Source organism: Polistes dominula, unplaced genomic scaffold (genome assembly GCF_049000335.1).
Source record: "Polistes dominula isolate Pdom_NZ unplaced genomic scaffold, Pdom_raw_medaka contig_24, whole genome shotgun sequence".
Classification (NCBI taxonomy): domain Eukaryota; kingdom Metazoa; phylum Arthropoda; class Insecta; order Hymenoptera; family Vespidae; genus Polistes; species Polistes dominula.
This window is the reverse complement of record NW_028301150.1, coordinates 6,819,139-6,835,194: the sequence shown is the minus strand read 5'-3', so window position 1 is coordinate 6,835,194 and position 16,056 is coordinate 6,819,139. Positions and strand designations below refer to the sequence as shown.

General features: G+C 30.1%; 2 protein-coding genes and 1 long non-coding RNA gene across 7 annotated transcripts; 1 reads left to right on the top strand and 2 right to left on the bottom strand.

The window, feature by feature from the left end:
- Nucleotides 1-7: 7 nt before the first annotated feature.
- On the bottom strand, nucleotides 8-13,965 carry LOC107066528 (dynein axonemal heavy chain 7). 5 transcript variants are annotated; one of them, XM_089177576.1, is made up of 37 exons: nucleotides 13,764-13,962; nucleotides 13,414-13,648; nucleotides 12,914-13,029; nucleotides 12,502-12,780; nucleotides 12,162-12,419; nucleotides 11,787-12,071; nucleotides 11,118-11,366; nucleotides 10,090-10,435; nucleotides 9,827-9,996; nucleotides 9,628-9,759; nucleotides 9,319-9,540; nucleotides 8,787-9,238; nucleotides 8,493-8,690; nucleotides 8,269-8,416; nucleotides 7,928-8,143; nucleotides 7,671-7,843; nucleotides 7,276-7,585; nucleotides 6,916-7,161; nucleotides 6,607-6,836; nucleotides 6,283-6,502; nucleotides 5,996-6,184; nucleotides 5,516-5,887; nucleotides 5,254-5,426; nucleotides 4,770-5,015; nucleotides 4,337-4,624; nucleotides 4,076-4,267; nucleotides 3,759-3,985; nucleotides 3,299-3,669; nucleotides 3,029-3,209; nucleotides 2,767-2,955; nucleotides 2,059-2,656; nucleotides 1,776-1,986; nucleotides 1,570-1,587; nucleotides 1,179-1,413; nucleotides 914-1,065; nucleotides 545-826; nucleotides 8-231 (listed from the first exon to the last, which is right to left on the bottom strand). In XM_089177576.1, exons 1-37 carry the CDS (start codon nucleotides 13,902-13,904, stop codon nucleotides 25-27), a joined length of 8,757 nt encoding a protein of 2,918 aa, XP_089033702.1. In that variant the 5' UTR covers nucleotides 13,905-13,962; the 3' UTR covers nucleotides 8-24. The 5 variants fall into 5 exon arrangements, with proteins under 5 accessions (XP_089033702.1, XP_089033699.1, XP_089033703.1 ...); XM_089177573.1 differs by having other exon boundaries at nucleotides 3,759-4,267; XM_089177577.1 differs by lacking the exon at nucleotides 1,570-1,587.
- LOC149030840 (uncharacterized) lies at nucleotides 970-1,726 on the top strand. The gene is made up of 3 exons (XR_016178309.1): nucleotides 970-1,109; nucleotides 1,286-1,426; nucleotides 1,585-1,726. It is a non-coding gene; the product is annotated as an uncharacterized LOC149030840 (long non-coding RNA).
- On the bottom strand, nucleotides 13,830-15,979 carry LOC149030839 (dynein axonemal heavy chain 7-like). The gene is made up of 6 exons (XM_089177580.1): nucleotides 15,471-15,979; nucleotides 15,029-15,376; nucleotides 14,675-14,940; nucleotides 14,400-14,553; nucleotides 14,085-14,310; nucleotides 13,830-13,965 (listed from the first exon to the last, which is right to left on the bottom strand). Exons 1-5 carry the CDS (start codon nucleotides 15,846-15,848, stop codon nucleotides 14,116-14,118), a joined length of 1,341 nt encoding a protein of 446 aa, XP_089033706.1. The 5' UTR covers nucleotides 15,849-15,979; the 3' UTR covers nucleotides 13,830-13,965; nucleotides 14,085-14,115.
- Nucleotides 15,980-16,056: the final 77 nt, after the last annotated feature.

Genomic DNA, 16,056 nt, shown 5'->3' with positions numbered 1-16,056 from the left:
GCCTTAATTGATAATAAAATGTTTTTATTCTGATAATTGACAAAGCAGTGCAACTCCTCGCATAATCCAATGTTCTGATGGCATTATTGTGGGTAACCACATAGCTATAACAAAATTTGTCGAATGTCCCGTAGTCGATAATACTCCTCGACGTTCGCTCGTTTTATAAACAGGACAAGTATAAATTTGTCTTTCCTTGATATCCTCCGTTTTTGTTGGTAGTAACCACATCTGAAAGAAATAACGTATTTAAAAATTACGACTCGTTTAAAGCGATTGCTCGTGCATGACACGTCATCTATTCAATTGCAAATAAAGTTTAATATTACACACGTTAGACTTGTTACATAATCCATAAAAAGCAACGATTACAGTCGTCGTACGTAATATAGAATAAAGCGCAGAAAGCAACGTAAAAGAAAATCAAATAAAAATAATACCATTCTTTTCATTCAAATATCAGTAGAAAGTCAATAATTATATATATATATATATATATATATATATATATGTCTATTATGTATATTATATTAAATATATTTACAAATGGCATATCGTCGTAAAGAACTTTGGGTATGCTTTCCTCCAATTTCATATCTTTTTTATCAAATCTAGCGCCATCCAGAAATAATCCGTAAATATAAACACCATCGTCGGGTGGTGTATTAAAAACAGTTTCTTTGAGAATAATGAAGTCATAAACCAAATGATCGATAGGTATACTATATTTTCTCGCATAGTTTTGCCTGCTGCCAGTTAAAAATGCTTGAGTAAAATAAAATCCTGATAACCAGAAAGCCGTAGGGGAACCTTCATCGTACCATTTCTGTGAAGGAAATTAATAAAGAGCGATGAATATATAATAAAAATTTATCGTCTTACTGAAATTAATAGTCTTGTGTAAAAGAATTACCTGTAGAAAAATCAAACGTTGTAAAAAGTCATTTATGTAACTACCGAGAGGTTTTAAAGAAGGATAAGAATGTTGCATCCAATAGGATGGTATTTTACCGATCAATATTGTTCCATAAATATCTTCCAATTCGAAAGACATAACGATGAGACCTGGATGAAAAAGAGATTATTATCAAATTTCAAAATGGTCAACGGTACGAAATGGAGACAATTTTTTACGATTAATTATAAAAATAAAAAAAGGGATAAAAAAAATAGAAGACCTTTTATGGCCCTTTGAATATTAATCAAGCTGCTTCGTATGCAGCTCAATAATTTATTGAAACGACCCATTTCCTGTACCAATACGGTGTTCATGCTTTGACTATAGGACACTGGATATTTCTCGATTGCTACTTGAAGATCATAATCCACTGGAAGTCTACTCAAAATATCAGCAGACACATTAAAGACTATCTCGTCGTTCGACATCGCCCCAGTTCCAGTTTTAACCGTCTCCTGTTAAAGCGACGTAAGAAAATTTATCGTTTAGTTGCGTGCAAACTCGTTTAATCTATTTTTGCCGTTTTATCATATTCGAGAAGTTTTTTTTTTTCATTCGAAAAATATAGATTAATCGAATCTCTTTTTTTTTGCATGAGAAATAATATTTACCTTTATTTCCCATAGATCCTGCGTGTTAAAATATGTGCGAAAATATATGTGATTATATAAAAGTAATCAATTAGAAAAATATATAATTTATATGGATATAGCATAATATACCTACCAGACGATCCTTATTGGCGAGAATTAAATAATTCAATTTTATTATTAAAATTAAAATAAACGATAATAGAGTATTGCGCAATCGATTTTACCTGAGTTAATAAAAGAGAAGAGAAAAGCAACGAAGTTTCGTGTTGATCTTTAATAATATCTGCATTTTCGTTCATTCCAAAAACACTTGGCGAGGTAATTAATGGAAGATTTCTAGTGTATTCCATGTAGGCCTCGTGTTCCCTCGTTGCAGGGCAATAATAAATTTTCGAAGAGGGATCGAAGTAATAAATTTTTTCCCCGAGTATTTCCCTATTAGTTAAATAAATAAAAAATTAAAATAAATATTTGTTCGATAAGGAATAAAATTATTTAAACACTTACTCGCAATAAAATATTTTTAAAATGGTATTCAATGTTCTACGATCCCATTCGTCGGTAACCCTACCACCATAATTACATTCTCCGGTAAGATATTGGAGTGCTTCAAACGGTACTTCTTCGTATTCGTTTAAAAACATGTGCAATTGTAAAATACTTATTCTCAAATCAGTTTCATTAAATTCGTAAGGTATATTCCAACCGATAGGACCGAAATTTCTTCTTTCTTGTACGATTGCGTGAAAGAAGCATAAAGAGTAGAGTAATTTTTTAAATGTTTCACTCTTACTGCATGATTCAAAAAAGTCAGGATCATTTATAGGATCATTCGTGTAGGATCGAATGATGTTAGCTCTCAATCCTTTGGGAGGTTCGTTAGTCATTTTAATACCATTTTGAAGAACAGAAACGGGAAAATGTTCAGCTGGATAACTAGTTAACCATAATCGAAATTCCGGATGTATTGCATCAGGCATAAAACCTTCGCAAATCCTTTCCAAGGTTGGCATCCAGCTCTTGGCGAGGTGGCAGTTTTGCAAGACCACCCAATTACCATAAACAACACCGTCTTCTATTAATTCCTCAGCGATTGGTCCTTGACCTGAATAGTGAAGCACAATGAAAGTAATAGGAAATTAACGAAAAAGGAAAATAATTGTTATTTATAAATTGTAATATAATAAATAAGCGAGAATTGATTTTTTTATTTACCTTGTCCCAAAGACAAATAAAATAATCTACTAGCTCCATAGCCTTGATCGTCAGCAAATTTTAGCAACACTTGAGCTGGATCAGCACCGGGAGTTAACACAAATATCAATGGAATGCAATTATTCGAATCGGCATATGAAGAAGCTAAATCGAACGTAGGTGGCTCAACAAATTTTGGACCAAGTTCAGCTAAAAATAACTATTTTAACGTTCAACTCAATAATTGATTAGAAATGAATGATCAATGGAAAAGTGTATATACCTTCAATGAAATTCTGTACAGCTGGTATGATTTTATCCGGTCTAATGCATCTCAATACCAGGAGTCTTTGAAACAAATTGATATCGTCGTATGGAATTGGAAGTTTCGTATTTTGCGGTTCCTTCGAATCGAACACTACTTTCCATTCTTCGTTTTTCTCGATAAAATTTTCTCTAATACCCTGAATATGATTTTAAAATTTATAAATGTTCGCGATTATTAACTATTATTTTTTCACTTTTTCGAATATTTAAATGATATATATCTCACAAAAAATCCTTCGACTTTGTCAAGCCGACATAATTCGTCCCATTGTTTAACAGGCAACCATGTGGTTGGATTAACATAAGGATTATCAAGGCCAACACCACCCGTTAAAAGAAAAATCCATTGAAATGTAGGAAGTTTTTCTTGTTGTTTCAATAAATTAATAACGAGAAGCAAAGAGAACAATAATTTATCCTTTTCGAACAGAGATCTGCATATGTTGAGATAAAGCGAATAAGTGAAATATTCGATGAGATCTTTCAAACGTTGTTCCAAACTATCCGATGGGTCAGTATTTTCAATTGCCATATTATAAAGATTGACGAACCATACTAATGAATATTGATACATCGGATCAATATTTGCCAATATTGCTGTCAAATAAAATACTTTAATAAATGAACAACTAACGAAAAAAAAAATCTCTCTCTCATGTCGTATTATATTTCACGAATTATATTACCTATAGTGAAAAATAATACGGTTGAATGAGTAGCAATCGGTGTATATTGAAGTCTAGCTGCATCGATCGATTTTTCGGTAACCTCGGTGGCCGCCTGTTTTACGTGAATATCGTCGCTTAAATTTTTCGATGATGTTAATACATCGATTGCATCTTCATCTTCGAGAATATTACCTTCGGCCACGGACAATACTTCTAAAATTTTATCCTCCGTTTCTTTCAATAATCTGGATATATATATATATAAATTTTGAACAAAAGTTACGTAAGATAAATAAATGTGAAAAAAAGGAAAAAAAGATAGTAATAAAAATGACCTTTTATTCGTAGCACTTTGTAAAATGAGCGCATTTTTTTCAGCTTCCAAATCTGGCCTTTCTTTAGCAACAACTATACCAAGCAATTGATCCTCCAATCCTTCCAGTGTAATCACAAAGTTTACTAAAGTAACTTTAACCGTTATTTCTGGTAAGTAATGAGGATTTCTCAATTTTGTTGTTATGTAGAGTCTACAAAATGAAATTAAAAGACTATCCGAGAGTAATTGTTTCTAATTATTAATTAAATAATGAGCTTACTTAAAATTACTGTTATATTCAACAACGGTATCGCCTAATCTAATACACAATGCACCACTTTGTTTGAACGTTTGTTTTAAAAGGATAGGTTCTAATATAGCGTCTAATTCTTCCTCAATGTTTTCTAATAAAACTGGTTGACCAAATTGAATAGCATTTTCTAAAACTCTGATGTAATCCAATTGTGTTAATCGAATGATACTGAGATTGTTAGTTTTTTCCATATTTTTAATCCATTTATTTGCTTGATTTTGTGGATCTATCATCAATGGCCATCTTCTAGCATTTCTATAACATCGAATTGCAATTTTAATGTAATTATTATTATTATTACAATTATTATTATTATTATTATTATTATTATTATTATTATTATTATTATTATTATTATTATTATTATTATTATTATGTTTTGATGATCGTGTATACTTACGTAACGATGATACCATTGTCAACAGAAAATATGTCGCTTGGTAATCCAAATATATTCCAATCTCTTATTAAAACAAGATCACCTAGAACCTCTCGCAATTGGAAATCTTTAGTGCATACAACTTTCAAATTATTGCATAATTCTACCCATTCCGTGATCTGACGTACACGGTATGGCATTGTAAATGGACCGAGATAAGCAATAACTCCAGAAGCGATAATAACGTCTCCAGTTAGTCGAAAATATCTACGAACCATTTAATTAATGTAAAATGAAATTCTATAAAACTTTTTGGCTTAAGTGTGTGTGTCATAAGGAAATTTGAAATTAAATTCAAGAGAACAATGAACTAACAATAAGATAAATTAATGTTTTATATAGAAAGGTTATTAATTAACTTTAAAACAATAAATTTTTATATTCCTTTAGTTAAATACGATTTTCATCTTGTTTTCAATTAAAAAAATATAAAAGAAGTGTCTACCTATCCCCGAGTTCTTCAGCACATTGCCACCAACGTGTGTATTCTCCACCCAATCCGCCAATAAGTTCTTCAGCACGTTTTATTTTTACTTCGCAATCGGTAACCTGATCCGACATTGCCTGAAATTCTGCCTTTCTTTGATTCAACAATGCTTCGAGAGCTGCCAGTTTATCCTGAAAAATGAAAATAATAATGAAAGTAAAGTACAAATTTGAAAAATACAACGAAGAAAAATAAATTTGTAATTATTTGAAAAATATACTTGAACTTCTTTTAATTGTTGACGTTTTAAATTTAACGCATCTAATGCTTCTTTATAAGCTGCTTCAGCTTCTGCCAAAGCTTTCTTTTTCGGTGCAATAACTTTTGCTATTTTGTCGTATTCCGACATAGCTATGACCCATCGACAAAGTCCTTCGCAAGCGGTAGATACTTTTTTCACTTTTTCCGGATCGAATTCGGGTTTTGTCAAATAATTTTTTCTAATATTTTCTATTACTTTCTCCGGTATATTATCTTTGTCAAAGTTCAACAAAGAATCGAGAAATTTAGTATCGCTTAGCATTCTTAATGCAGCCCTCCAATAATCTTCCGTTGAACCTTCCTTTGTTTGTATTCTATCCGGTTTTATTTCCTAAAAATAATGATCATCTATTAGAATAATTAATAAACATATAATAATATATATAAACAACGAGATTACGTTCAATTTAAGATTACTATTAATGAGAACATGGAATACCTTAAGAACGCAAACACTTTCTACAATAAGTTTAACACCATAAGGTGGATGTTTCATAGCTTTGACTACTGCAATATCTGGTAAAGTTAAAGTATCTAGAGCTGCTTGAGCAGTTAACAAAAATGGCATTGCTTCTGCCAAACTCGCGTCGCATTCTGCTTTAATTGCGGCTGCTTCGTCAGCTACAGCCTATAAAAAAAAATATAACTTTCAATGAGGTAATTTGGACAAAATCAATTTGTCGACTTGTATTATTGAATTTTTCCTATTTATTATTTTTCACACACCTGGGCAGCTGCTTCGTCGAGTTTAACTATTTTCTCAAATTCTGCTACCTCTTGATTTTCCCTTTCAATGTCAATCAACATTTTTTCTACGTCCTGAGTAGCAGTTACCAATTGTGGCTGTAATTCTCTTAAAGTTTCTTGCATATCAGTGACCTGATGTTGCGTACCGTCTAATCTACCTAAACCACCTTCGTATCGTGCTTTGGTGAGTAATATTTCTCTGTTATCATATAAAGAAATATTTTATTTTTTGAAAAATAAAATATATAATATTTGAAAAGAAAAAACAGAATTTATAAATATTTTATTTTAATATATGTTTACCGTCTTTTCTTGTTTAAAAGGTCCTTGAAAGTATTGATCATCTCGAGATAAGACGTTGGTGTTACATAGTTGTGCCTATTGAGACGTGTTAAAAATTCAACGCTCAATTTTTCTGTTGACACGTGAAAAAAACGACACATGTCTATTCCAACTTGTCTTTCGTGATCAGATAATTCGATTTCGGATAAAAATCTCGTTGCCACTGCTATCAACGCGTCCTCTGGCCATGCCTTGAATAATATAAAGATTTTATTAATGGATGAAATTGATTAAAATGAATGAAATATATATTTTTATTAATATATATACTTGAAGCCAATCGATGGTACAGCAATTAACCAAAGCTGGAAACTTTCTAATTCGATTTCTAAAACCATCACCGATCGGTGACATGGCGACAACTATGTGAAGCTGATCGCGTGTTATTTGAACGAACAAATTAAATAACGCAACTAAACTACCATCTGTTTGTAAAGTTCGATCCCGTTGTCGATCGATTTGTCGCATTTTCTCGCAAATTTCAGCTTTTTCTTCGTTATTGAATATGTTAGGTATCTAACAAAAAAAGAAATTAATCATCAAACCGTAAATCATAAAATTATTAATGAACTTGTAACATCAAATTTTTATGGTCTTAATCATTTCTTTACTATATATGTAACAATATACTTCTCCTGAATTCAGCATATTGCTGATATCTTCTAAAAAGCTTTCCTCTTTTATTTGAACATCAGTGAAAAGAAACGTCGAATGTAATTCAGTAGCAGTTGCTTTACGCATGATCGCTTTAATATCTTCGTGCCATTCGTTAACGCCATATTGCTTGCTAATCTCAATTTGAAAAACGTCGTAATCGCAAATATGAGATGCCAATCTGGTCAATGATTGTCTTCCCGAACCACCAACGCCAACTAAAAGAGCATGACTTCTTGGTTGCTTGATGATCCGTGAGATTTTTGACAAATGTTCTATGGCAAAACTGTATCCATACAAAAAATTATACATTTTCATGTGAATATTGTTCGTACGTTTGTTGATTTTAAAGAAATTAACCGAATTTTTACCGAAACAAAACTAATTGCATTGGTTTTTTCGACATGGTATTATATTCCGTTAAAAAATTTTCTACAATTTCTCGTAATTGTTCTAAATCAGTTACTTCTTTATACACACGTACGTCAGCTTTTGTATCGGCAAAATCGCAATATAATAATTTTCTCAATTCGTATTCGGTGATCTGAAATAATAAGAATCAAATAAATTTTTATGAAATAATAAAATACACATTGATCATAATCGTTCATATATATATATATAATACCTTGCCAGTTGAGCTAGATTGAAGAAAATCATCGAACAATTCTTCCATCGATATTTCCATATGTTTGTTCAATGTCAAATGCAATTGTTCGATTAACCAATTCATATCCAAATCATCTACCAATCTATCACCAAATACGCGTAATATTTCATGAATCCATAATCTTTTCATACTTGTCAATGTAGACATTGCTTCGGGAACTGACAAAAGTATTCCCTAAATTTAATAAATATTATGTACGTATAATTTTATATTTAATATATAAAGCATAGAACATTTATTCAAATAAATTGGTTTAACATTTTTTTTCTATATAAATGAAAGAATTATTATTAAAAAACCTGTATAACTCTGGAAAAATCACGTAGGTTGAACATATAATGGCACTTAGCTGGTGTAGGTAGAAGATTTTGAAGACTTTCTTTATAAACATTTAAAGTTGCTAATACAATCTGATCGATACACGGATCAAATTCTTTGCTAAAACCTCTAAATAAATGAAAACAATATGAACGTTATTGTAAATGTAAATAATGATGATAATGATAAAAATCATATAACTGACCTTGTATCAAGATGCCATAATATAATTTTACTGAATATCATAATCATAACGTCATCCTCAAAATCGGATATCGTTAAGGTGAAAAAGTGTCTTTTGAATCGTGGGGTAATATCCTTGCCACCACCAATAGGTGGTGGCATAGCACACATCAATTGTATTTCGATTAATTTAATTGGTATTATTTCTTTTAAATCGTACCTACATTTACAAAAAAACAAAAGAAAATGATAAATGATCTAATTTTTGTTAAAAGATCTGTTACCATTAACGTAACGTTAAAGATAATTTTATTACCATTGCCAATGATCCAACATTTGACGAAGCAATTCTATTGGTGGTTGTGCACCATAAGTTTCTTTCAATGGCATCGATAAATCATCGACAAAAATAATCCATCGTTTACCAACCGGTGGACCGAATACTCCTTTTCGTCTTCTGTCAAGTTTACTCATTATTATTTCTTGAGTTTGATTTGCCGTAGTTTGGGCGGAAAAATTGATGAACAATGGCTTGTTAACCGTAGGATTATTCTTCTTCAATAAAAAATCAATTATGTAAACTGATTTGCCCGTACCCGTTGGTCCGACGAAAAGTACAGGTTTTTCGTGTTGTACCAAAAGTTTGAACAGTGCCGTATAACGTATCGTTTCAACTGTAGGGACGATTATTTGATTGACTGGAATGTCACGAGGTATCGGTGGTAAGTTCATTAACTCGTCCGACCATAATTTCCATTTTCCTTTACCCTAGAATTAGAATTATTTTTTTTGTATGTTTACATATCGATTAATATTTATTATCAATAAATAAAGTTCAAATGTTTAACCTCTTTAATGAATTTGTAATCAAAGACAAGATGATCCTTAGGCATGACGAATATGTATGGTTTTTCTGGTTGTGGTATAGTTTCTTCTATATGATAAATTTCCATCAAAGATAATGGAAATTCCTTTTCCATAAAACCACGGAATAATATATTGAATTGTTCTCTGGAACTTGCCTCTAATGTACCACCCATTGCCCAGATACAAGAAAAGAAAAATGATCCCTGTATGTATCATTGTACATTATTTTATCGGATAAATCTCACAAATTATAACGAATTATTATTCAAATTTAATTAAATATCATTTACCTCTACTTGGGCACGAAGATCATATTCATCAATATGTTTAGCTATTTTCTCATCCCGATATTCCTCGATGAAACAATCCATCAGATATGTAATTGATCTCAAATGATTCGAATCTGGCATCGGACATAATTCCTATCAATCAAAATTTATTTCATATTCAATAATTATACAAATAAAATGATAAATGATATATGTATACCTTTACATTACCGCGACGTAAAAAACGGAATAATGGTTTGCAAAATCTCATGAACAATGATTCATAAAGGAAATTCTTTAACCAAGGATTTATTTTTTCAGGAGTCATAGCAATCCATGATTTTAATAATGGATTCCATCCTAACGCACTTGGCTCCATATAAATCATACCTAAATTTTCCCACAAAATAAGACATTATTTTATTCGGATGAAAAGAATCATTATATGTAAAATAAAAAAAGGAATAAAATACTTCAAATTACCGCAACGTGATACTGTTGCCGGGGATGCAGCTTCGAGATCCATCGGTTCGAAAAGTAAATTGGTAGTTGGTGCCAATTGTATAATCTCACCGCTCATAAGACATAATTTCTTATTATCGTCCAAAACCGTGTTCATACTTTCGATCCAAAATGCGTCTATGGGTCCGTCAAAGATTAACCATTTGCGATTGTTATTGGTAGAATTAGCAAAAGCACGATAGCTCACTGCTAAAATACCATCCTTCCAATCATGTGAAACAGAATCAAATTCACCATATAATTGGCCCATAGTTATAGCTTTGGGATTAATCACGGTTATCTCTACTTTGTGTTCTTCCAAAAGATTCTAAATAAATTCATTGATATATATAAATAATATTAATATTATTACTATATATAATTATATATATGTATATATAATTAATAATATAATAATATTAACACATTCGCGACCGCTGACGTGAATTCACGTCTTTTCAAGTTCTATTCCTAGTTGCCGCTGATGTGGATTTACGTAATTTTAGATTTTAAAAATTTAATAAAAATAAATTTTTATATATATATATATATATAGAATTTATATTTATATACTATTATTTTATTATATTTATTAAATTTATATTTAATCATTTCAATATGATATTTAAATAATTATATTTTATTATATTATTATATTTTATCATTTAAATATAAATTTAAATAATTCATTATTTTTGCCGGTACTCAGTATTAAAAAAGGAAAAAATGTGCCGATCGCGAATGTATTAATATTATATTATTATATGTAATAATTATTAATAATATATTATATAATTTTATATAATTATTGACATATAATTATAATATTATGTGTGTAATAATATAATATTAATATTATATAATAATATAAAAATAATATTACTATTTATTTTTAATATTATTTTTAATATTATTCTCAATCTTATTATTAATATTATTAATAATTAAATTATATATATAAGTAATTTAATCCTATTGTGTGTTTGTGTGATAATTAATATTTTGTTTACCTGTTCTTCGCATAATTTAAGTGCTTCAGATAATATTCTATATGCCGTTGTTTTTCCACCAAATGGTAAACCAACGATCATGAAACCATGTCTGACGATCATCATTTCATAAATCTGTTGTATCTTTTCGAGAAATACCGGAACGCATTGAATATTCATTTTATCGCAAGCCTTTTGCGTACATTCGTTCAAATGGGTGTAATCTGGCGTAGGAAGTGTCACGTTTGGGAAAAGATCTGACAGAATACCCTAAAATAAAAAGATAAAATCTACTATTATTTTTTATCATATATGATTATATTAAAGCAACGAAATGTTTGTACAACATGAGGGGAAAGGGTCTCTTGATTTTATAAAATTTAAAGTTTAAAATAAATGATTATACACGTATATGCACACACACACACACACACACACACACACACACACACACACACACACACACACACACACACACACACACACACACACACACACACACACACACACACACACACACACACACACACACACACACACACACACACACACACACACACACACACACACATACATACATACACACACATACATACATACACACACACACACACACACATATATATATATATATATATATATATATATATATATATATATATATATATATATATATATATATATGCTTACGTAGAATAATGGTATATCCTGATTAAGAAATTTAGGTAGATTAACGTCCTTGATACTACGGAGTAATAAAATATCCTCGCTTTCTTCAGGATACTTCAGCTTTAAATTGCCGGCAGCTATCAGAACAGATTTAACGGCTCTCATGCCATAATCATAATGATTTTGGCTGGATAACTGTTCGGAACAAAGCCTGTAGGCTATGGCAATTTTCACGGATAATGGCCGAGCTTCATAGAAACCATAAGAGTATAAGGTATTTTCTGCTATTAAAGCATAATCCGGTACCTTTTGTGCAAAAATAATTATTATTTTCATTCATATATATATATATATATATATATATATATATATATATATTGTTAATTTTCCACTAACCATCATAGCAACCGGTCTGAAAAGTGCTTTCAAATTGTCAGGTAATTCAGTACGTCCAGCGTAACCTGGATTCATTGTAATGAAACAAGCACATGTTGGATCTAATTTCAATTCAGTACCCTCGAATATTAATGTCTCTTTGGCAGCGTTTATTGCTCGTTGTATGGTTAAAATTTGTTGAGCTACTACGGAAAGTACTTCCAAATCAATTCGATTAAATTCGTCGAAACAGGACCAAGCACCGGTTGCAGCTAAACCCTGATCAAAATGATAAACAATAAAAAAAGATTATAATGAAGTTTTGAAGATACAAATAAAATTACAAAAAATTTTGTTTAACCTTGAAAAATTTCCCTAATGCTATATAATCCAAGCCTTCGGAACAATTGAAAACAACGCATTGTTTAGCAACAGCTTTTGCCATGTCCTTCGTGGTTTCTGTTTTACCAGTACCAGCAGGACCTTCTGGTGCACCGCCAAGATTTAAATGCAATGCACCGAATAATGTTCTGTAACACCTATCTGTCAATGGTGTTATCACTAATCTCGACGAATTACCTAAATACTCATAAGCGTATTGTAATGTCGTGTTTATCATCATCACGCATAAATCGTTTTTCTAGAATGATTAAATAAATATATATAAAATATTATAAAAAAAATTATATACTAATATATAATATATGAAATATGATTAGATTTATATTTTAAAATATAACAATTAAATAAGTATACGAATACAGTATACTAACTGTCCAATAATATCTCATTTGAGAAAGCCATTTAAAATCGGTTGCTTCGATAACTCCTTGTTCAAATAATTCTGTTAAAACGTCTCTTCCGTGAACATCTAAAGTTACTAAAGCTTCTACAATAAAAATAAAAAAAAATAAAAAAATATGTAATATAATTATAGCGATAACTTAGGAAAATATTTATCTCTGATATATATGTACCCATAATTATGAAAGTGGTCTAATGTAAGTTATATATCTCTTATTTTGAGATATTTAATGGATAATATTTGAACACTAAATAAATTCCATATGATATTGAAATAACATACACTATCTAACGGTTCATTTTTGATAATATGGTGAAAATAACATTGAATTAATTTAGTTTAAAATGTGGTGTGAAATAACTAATAAATTCATTTTGTTTTTTTAAATTTTAACTTTCAGACCATTTTCATAATTCTGGACATATATATATAAATTTAAAAATTATATAATTAGATGATTATCTTCACCCAAGGTCGTTCGATTTTGTTTGGACAATTTGCCTCGTACTAAGGAGACAATTTCATTAAGTTCATTTGTACAAGTTTGAATATAATTTTTAAGACCGTCAAGGCCAGAAAAAAATGCATCTGTCGTATGAGCAGTCCAATAAAGTTTGCTGACACATAAAATTGTTTGACCAGGCCAATCTAACGTCCATAGTGATCTAGCTTTAGTTTCGAATGCATCTTTTGCTCTTATGACCTGGAACAAATTTCATAATCATAGGTAATACACATAGTATTAAACCAATGAAAATTCAAAAATACTATCATTATCTAATAATATTTGATTAAATAGTAACAGTTATATGATTTACTTGTGCCCTAACGCTCTTCTTCATAACAGTCTCCAATTGTAAAAGCCACTTTTCTACTTGTCCTCGTGCAGCAACGGTGTCAATTATATCTTCCAACATGACCGTTTCACCTTCCGAAGATTCCATAGTAGTTGCTTCCATTTTATCCGTGAAACTAAGTTTAGCAATACCCTCGAAACATTTCTTCAAATGTGGTTGTACTCTGTAGAACCCCCCCATTAAAATCAGATTTGACATTAAAATCAAATTTTACGAAGCAGGTATTCCTTTTTTTTAAATATAAAAAGTAATCAATTATTTTCTTTTTTTTTTGGAATTTACCTGGTAGGATCTTTAGTTTCCGATAATATCTCTAATAACTCGTCGTTAGATAAAAAGAAAAATCTAGCAAAGTATAATCTTTTTTCTCCAAATACGCTACCAAACCTTTTTGCACTAGATCGAGTAAATTTGTGCATTTCTTTAAACGTTCCAACATCTTTTCGATTTGTATAACCGACATTACTTTTGGATCATTTACAACAACTGTCATGATCTCTCGCCAAATCTGTTTTATATTAGATAAAATTATTAGATTTTATTTTTTTTTTGACAAAATTAACAATTACGAATGAACCAAAAAAAGAAAAAAAGTACCTTATCAACGGCACTAAATCGTCTACCTTCTTCCGGCATTTGTTGTTGAATATCCGGAGATGAAAATATTGGTTCAAGATACATCCATGTTGATTGCACGGCTAACCAATAATCCATGATATCTTGCAACAAAAGTAATTTTGTTTCCCATTCACTGTAAAAAAAAGTAAATAAGAAAAACAAAATTAATGAATGAACAAAATTTGACGTTATTTTTATAAACATAAATATTATTAATTATTAGTTAGTTAGGTATGAATCAATTAAATTCTCACAGTGTTTCTTGTTCAAATGGTTTGATGTAAAGAGAATTTTTCATAGTCTGTGCTTTAGTCAAATGATCATCCAATAATAATTGTATTTCATCGACACTTGCTATAACGTAAGTGCCAGTATCGCGATAAGGATTAACCGTAAATGATACGTCTGCCCAATCCAAATACATTTTATTCAATGCTTTCTCCAAATTTCCTTCCTTCGTGGCATACTCCGAAATTATATCAAATTTTTTAACGTAATCGGCCAAACCATAATCCAAAACCTATTAATAAATTAGGCATTTTTGAATCAATTAAAAATTATTCACCTCATATTTTTTTCGTTAAATTATAATAAATAATAATTCGTACCTTGGCCAATGTCATACTTTTATCAATTTTTATCGGGAATCCAACAATTTCCGAAACCTGTTCCCAATGACGAATTTTCATAAATGGATTTCCTAATGTCATTATAACCGGCATATGTTCTTTGAATTCTTCTATCCTACTAACTATAACTTCCGCTAATTTTTTAGCTATTGGTTCCTGAATAATTTTTTCCAATTTATACGCGGTACGATAAGCAGTTGCAGTTTCTGATTCTATTTTTTCCGGATCGTGCGAACCAATCATAGAATTCATCCAATTATCGTAACTCGTCAAAAATTCACATGCCACGTCGTATAATTTTTTGTAAGGTGATAATTTATCAGCAATCTAGGACAGAAGATTTGTGAAAGTTTTTAATAATAATAATTATTATTATTATATTTGATAAAATAAAATTAATCTTTTTTTTTCTTTCGTTTACCTGTTTCCTTAACGGATATTGAGACATTTCCCAATCGAACAATTGTTCCTCCTCGTTAAAACTATCGATCAGTTCCATGGCAGCTATTATTTTGTTTTCCAAACTTTTAGCCTTTTTTTGGTAACGATATATTTCATCGATATTACCCCAATATTGCAATTCGTTGCAATATTTGGCATAAAGTTCCAAATCCTTTTCGAATTTTTCTATTCTATCCTTCAACATTTTTTGATATTCACCAGTTTTACTTGCTATTATTTCACGATGTTGTTCAAAAATAGATGATATCTTGTGATACCTGTAAAATTTTTTTCTTTTTAAATAATGCACTTTCAATCGTTGTTGATAGTAACAAAAATATGATATAAAAATGCACATTCACCATTGATAAGCAAAATTGTTTGTTTTTAATTCAACTGGCGTTAAAATCCTATAATCTGATATAAAGGTAATATATTTTTTTAAATCCTTCAAACGTTTTTCAAGGATAAAAATCGTTTCAATTTCAGCGATATTTATAAATTCTTTTAATTTAACAAGCTCAGAAGTATTCGGTGGTATACTTAATGCATGATCCGCTATATTT

What these genes read in the sequence shown, in the direction of transcription:
- LOC107066528 (XM_089177573.1), bottom strand. Translation starts at nt 13,904, where the DNA reads ATGGAAGCAACTACTATGGAATCTTCGGAAGGTGAAACGGTCATGTTG. An exon ending in CTTTTAAACAAGAAAAGACG is followed by an intron (nt 6,503 to 6,606) that starts GTAAACATATAT and finishes ATATGATAACAG; the next exon opens with AGAAATATTACTCACCAAAG. An exon ending in AAAGTGTTTGCGTTCTTAAG is followed by an intron (nt 5,888 to 5,995) that starts GTATTCCATGTT and finishes CATTATTTTTAG; the next exon opens with GAAATAAAACCGGATAGAAT.
- LOC149030839 (XM_089177580.1), bottom strand. Translation starts at nt 15,848, where the DNA reads ATGTGCATTTTTATATCATATTTTTGTTACTATCAACAACGATTGAAA. An exon ending in AATATCCGTTAAGGAAACAG is followed by an intron (nt 15,377 to 15,470) that starts GTAAACGAAAGA and finishes CTTCTGTCCTAG; the next exon opens with ATTGCTGATAAATTATCACC. An exon ending in CCATTTGAACAAGAAACACT is followed by an intron (nt 14,554 to 14,674) that starts GTGAGAATTTAA and finishes TTTTTTTTACAG; the next exon opens with TGAATGGGAAACAAAATTAC.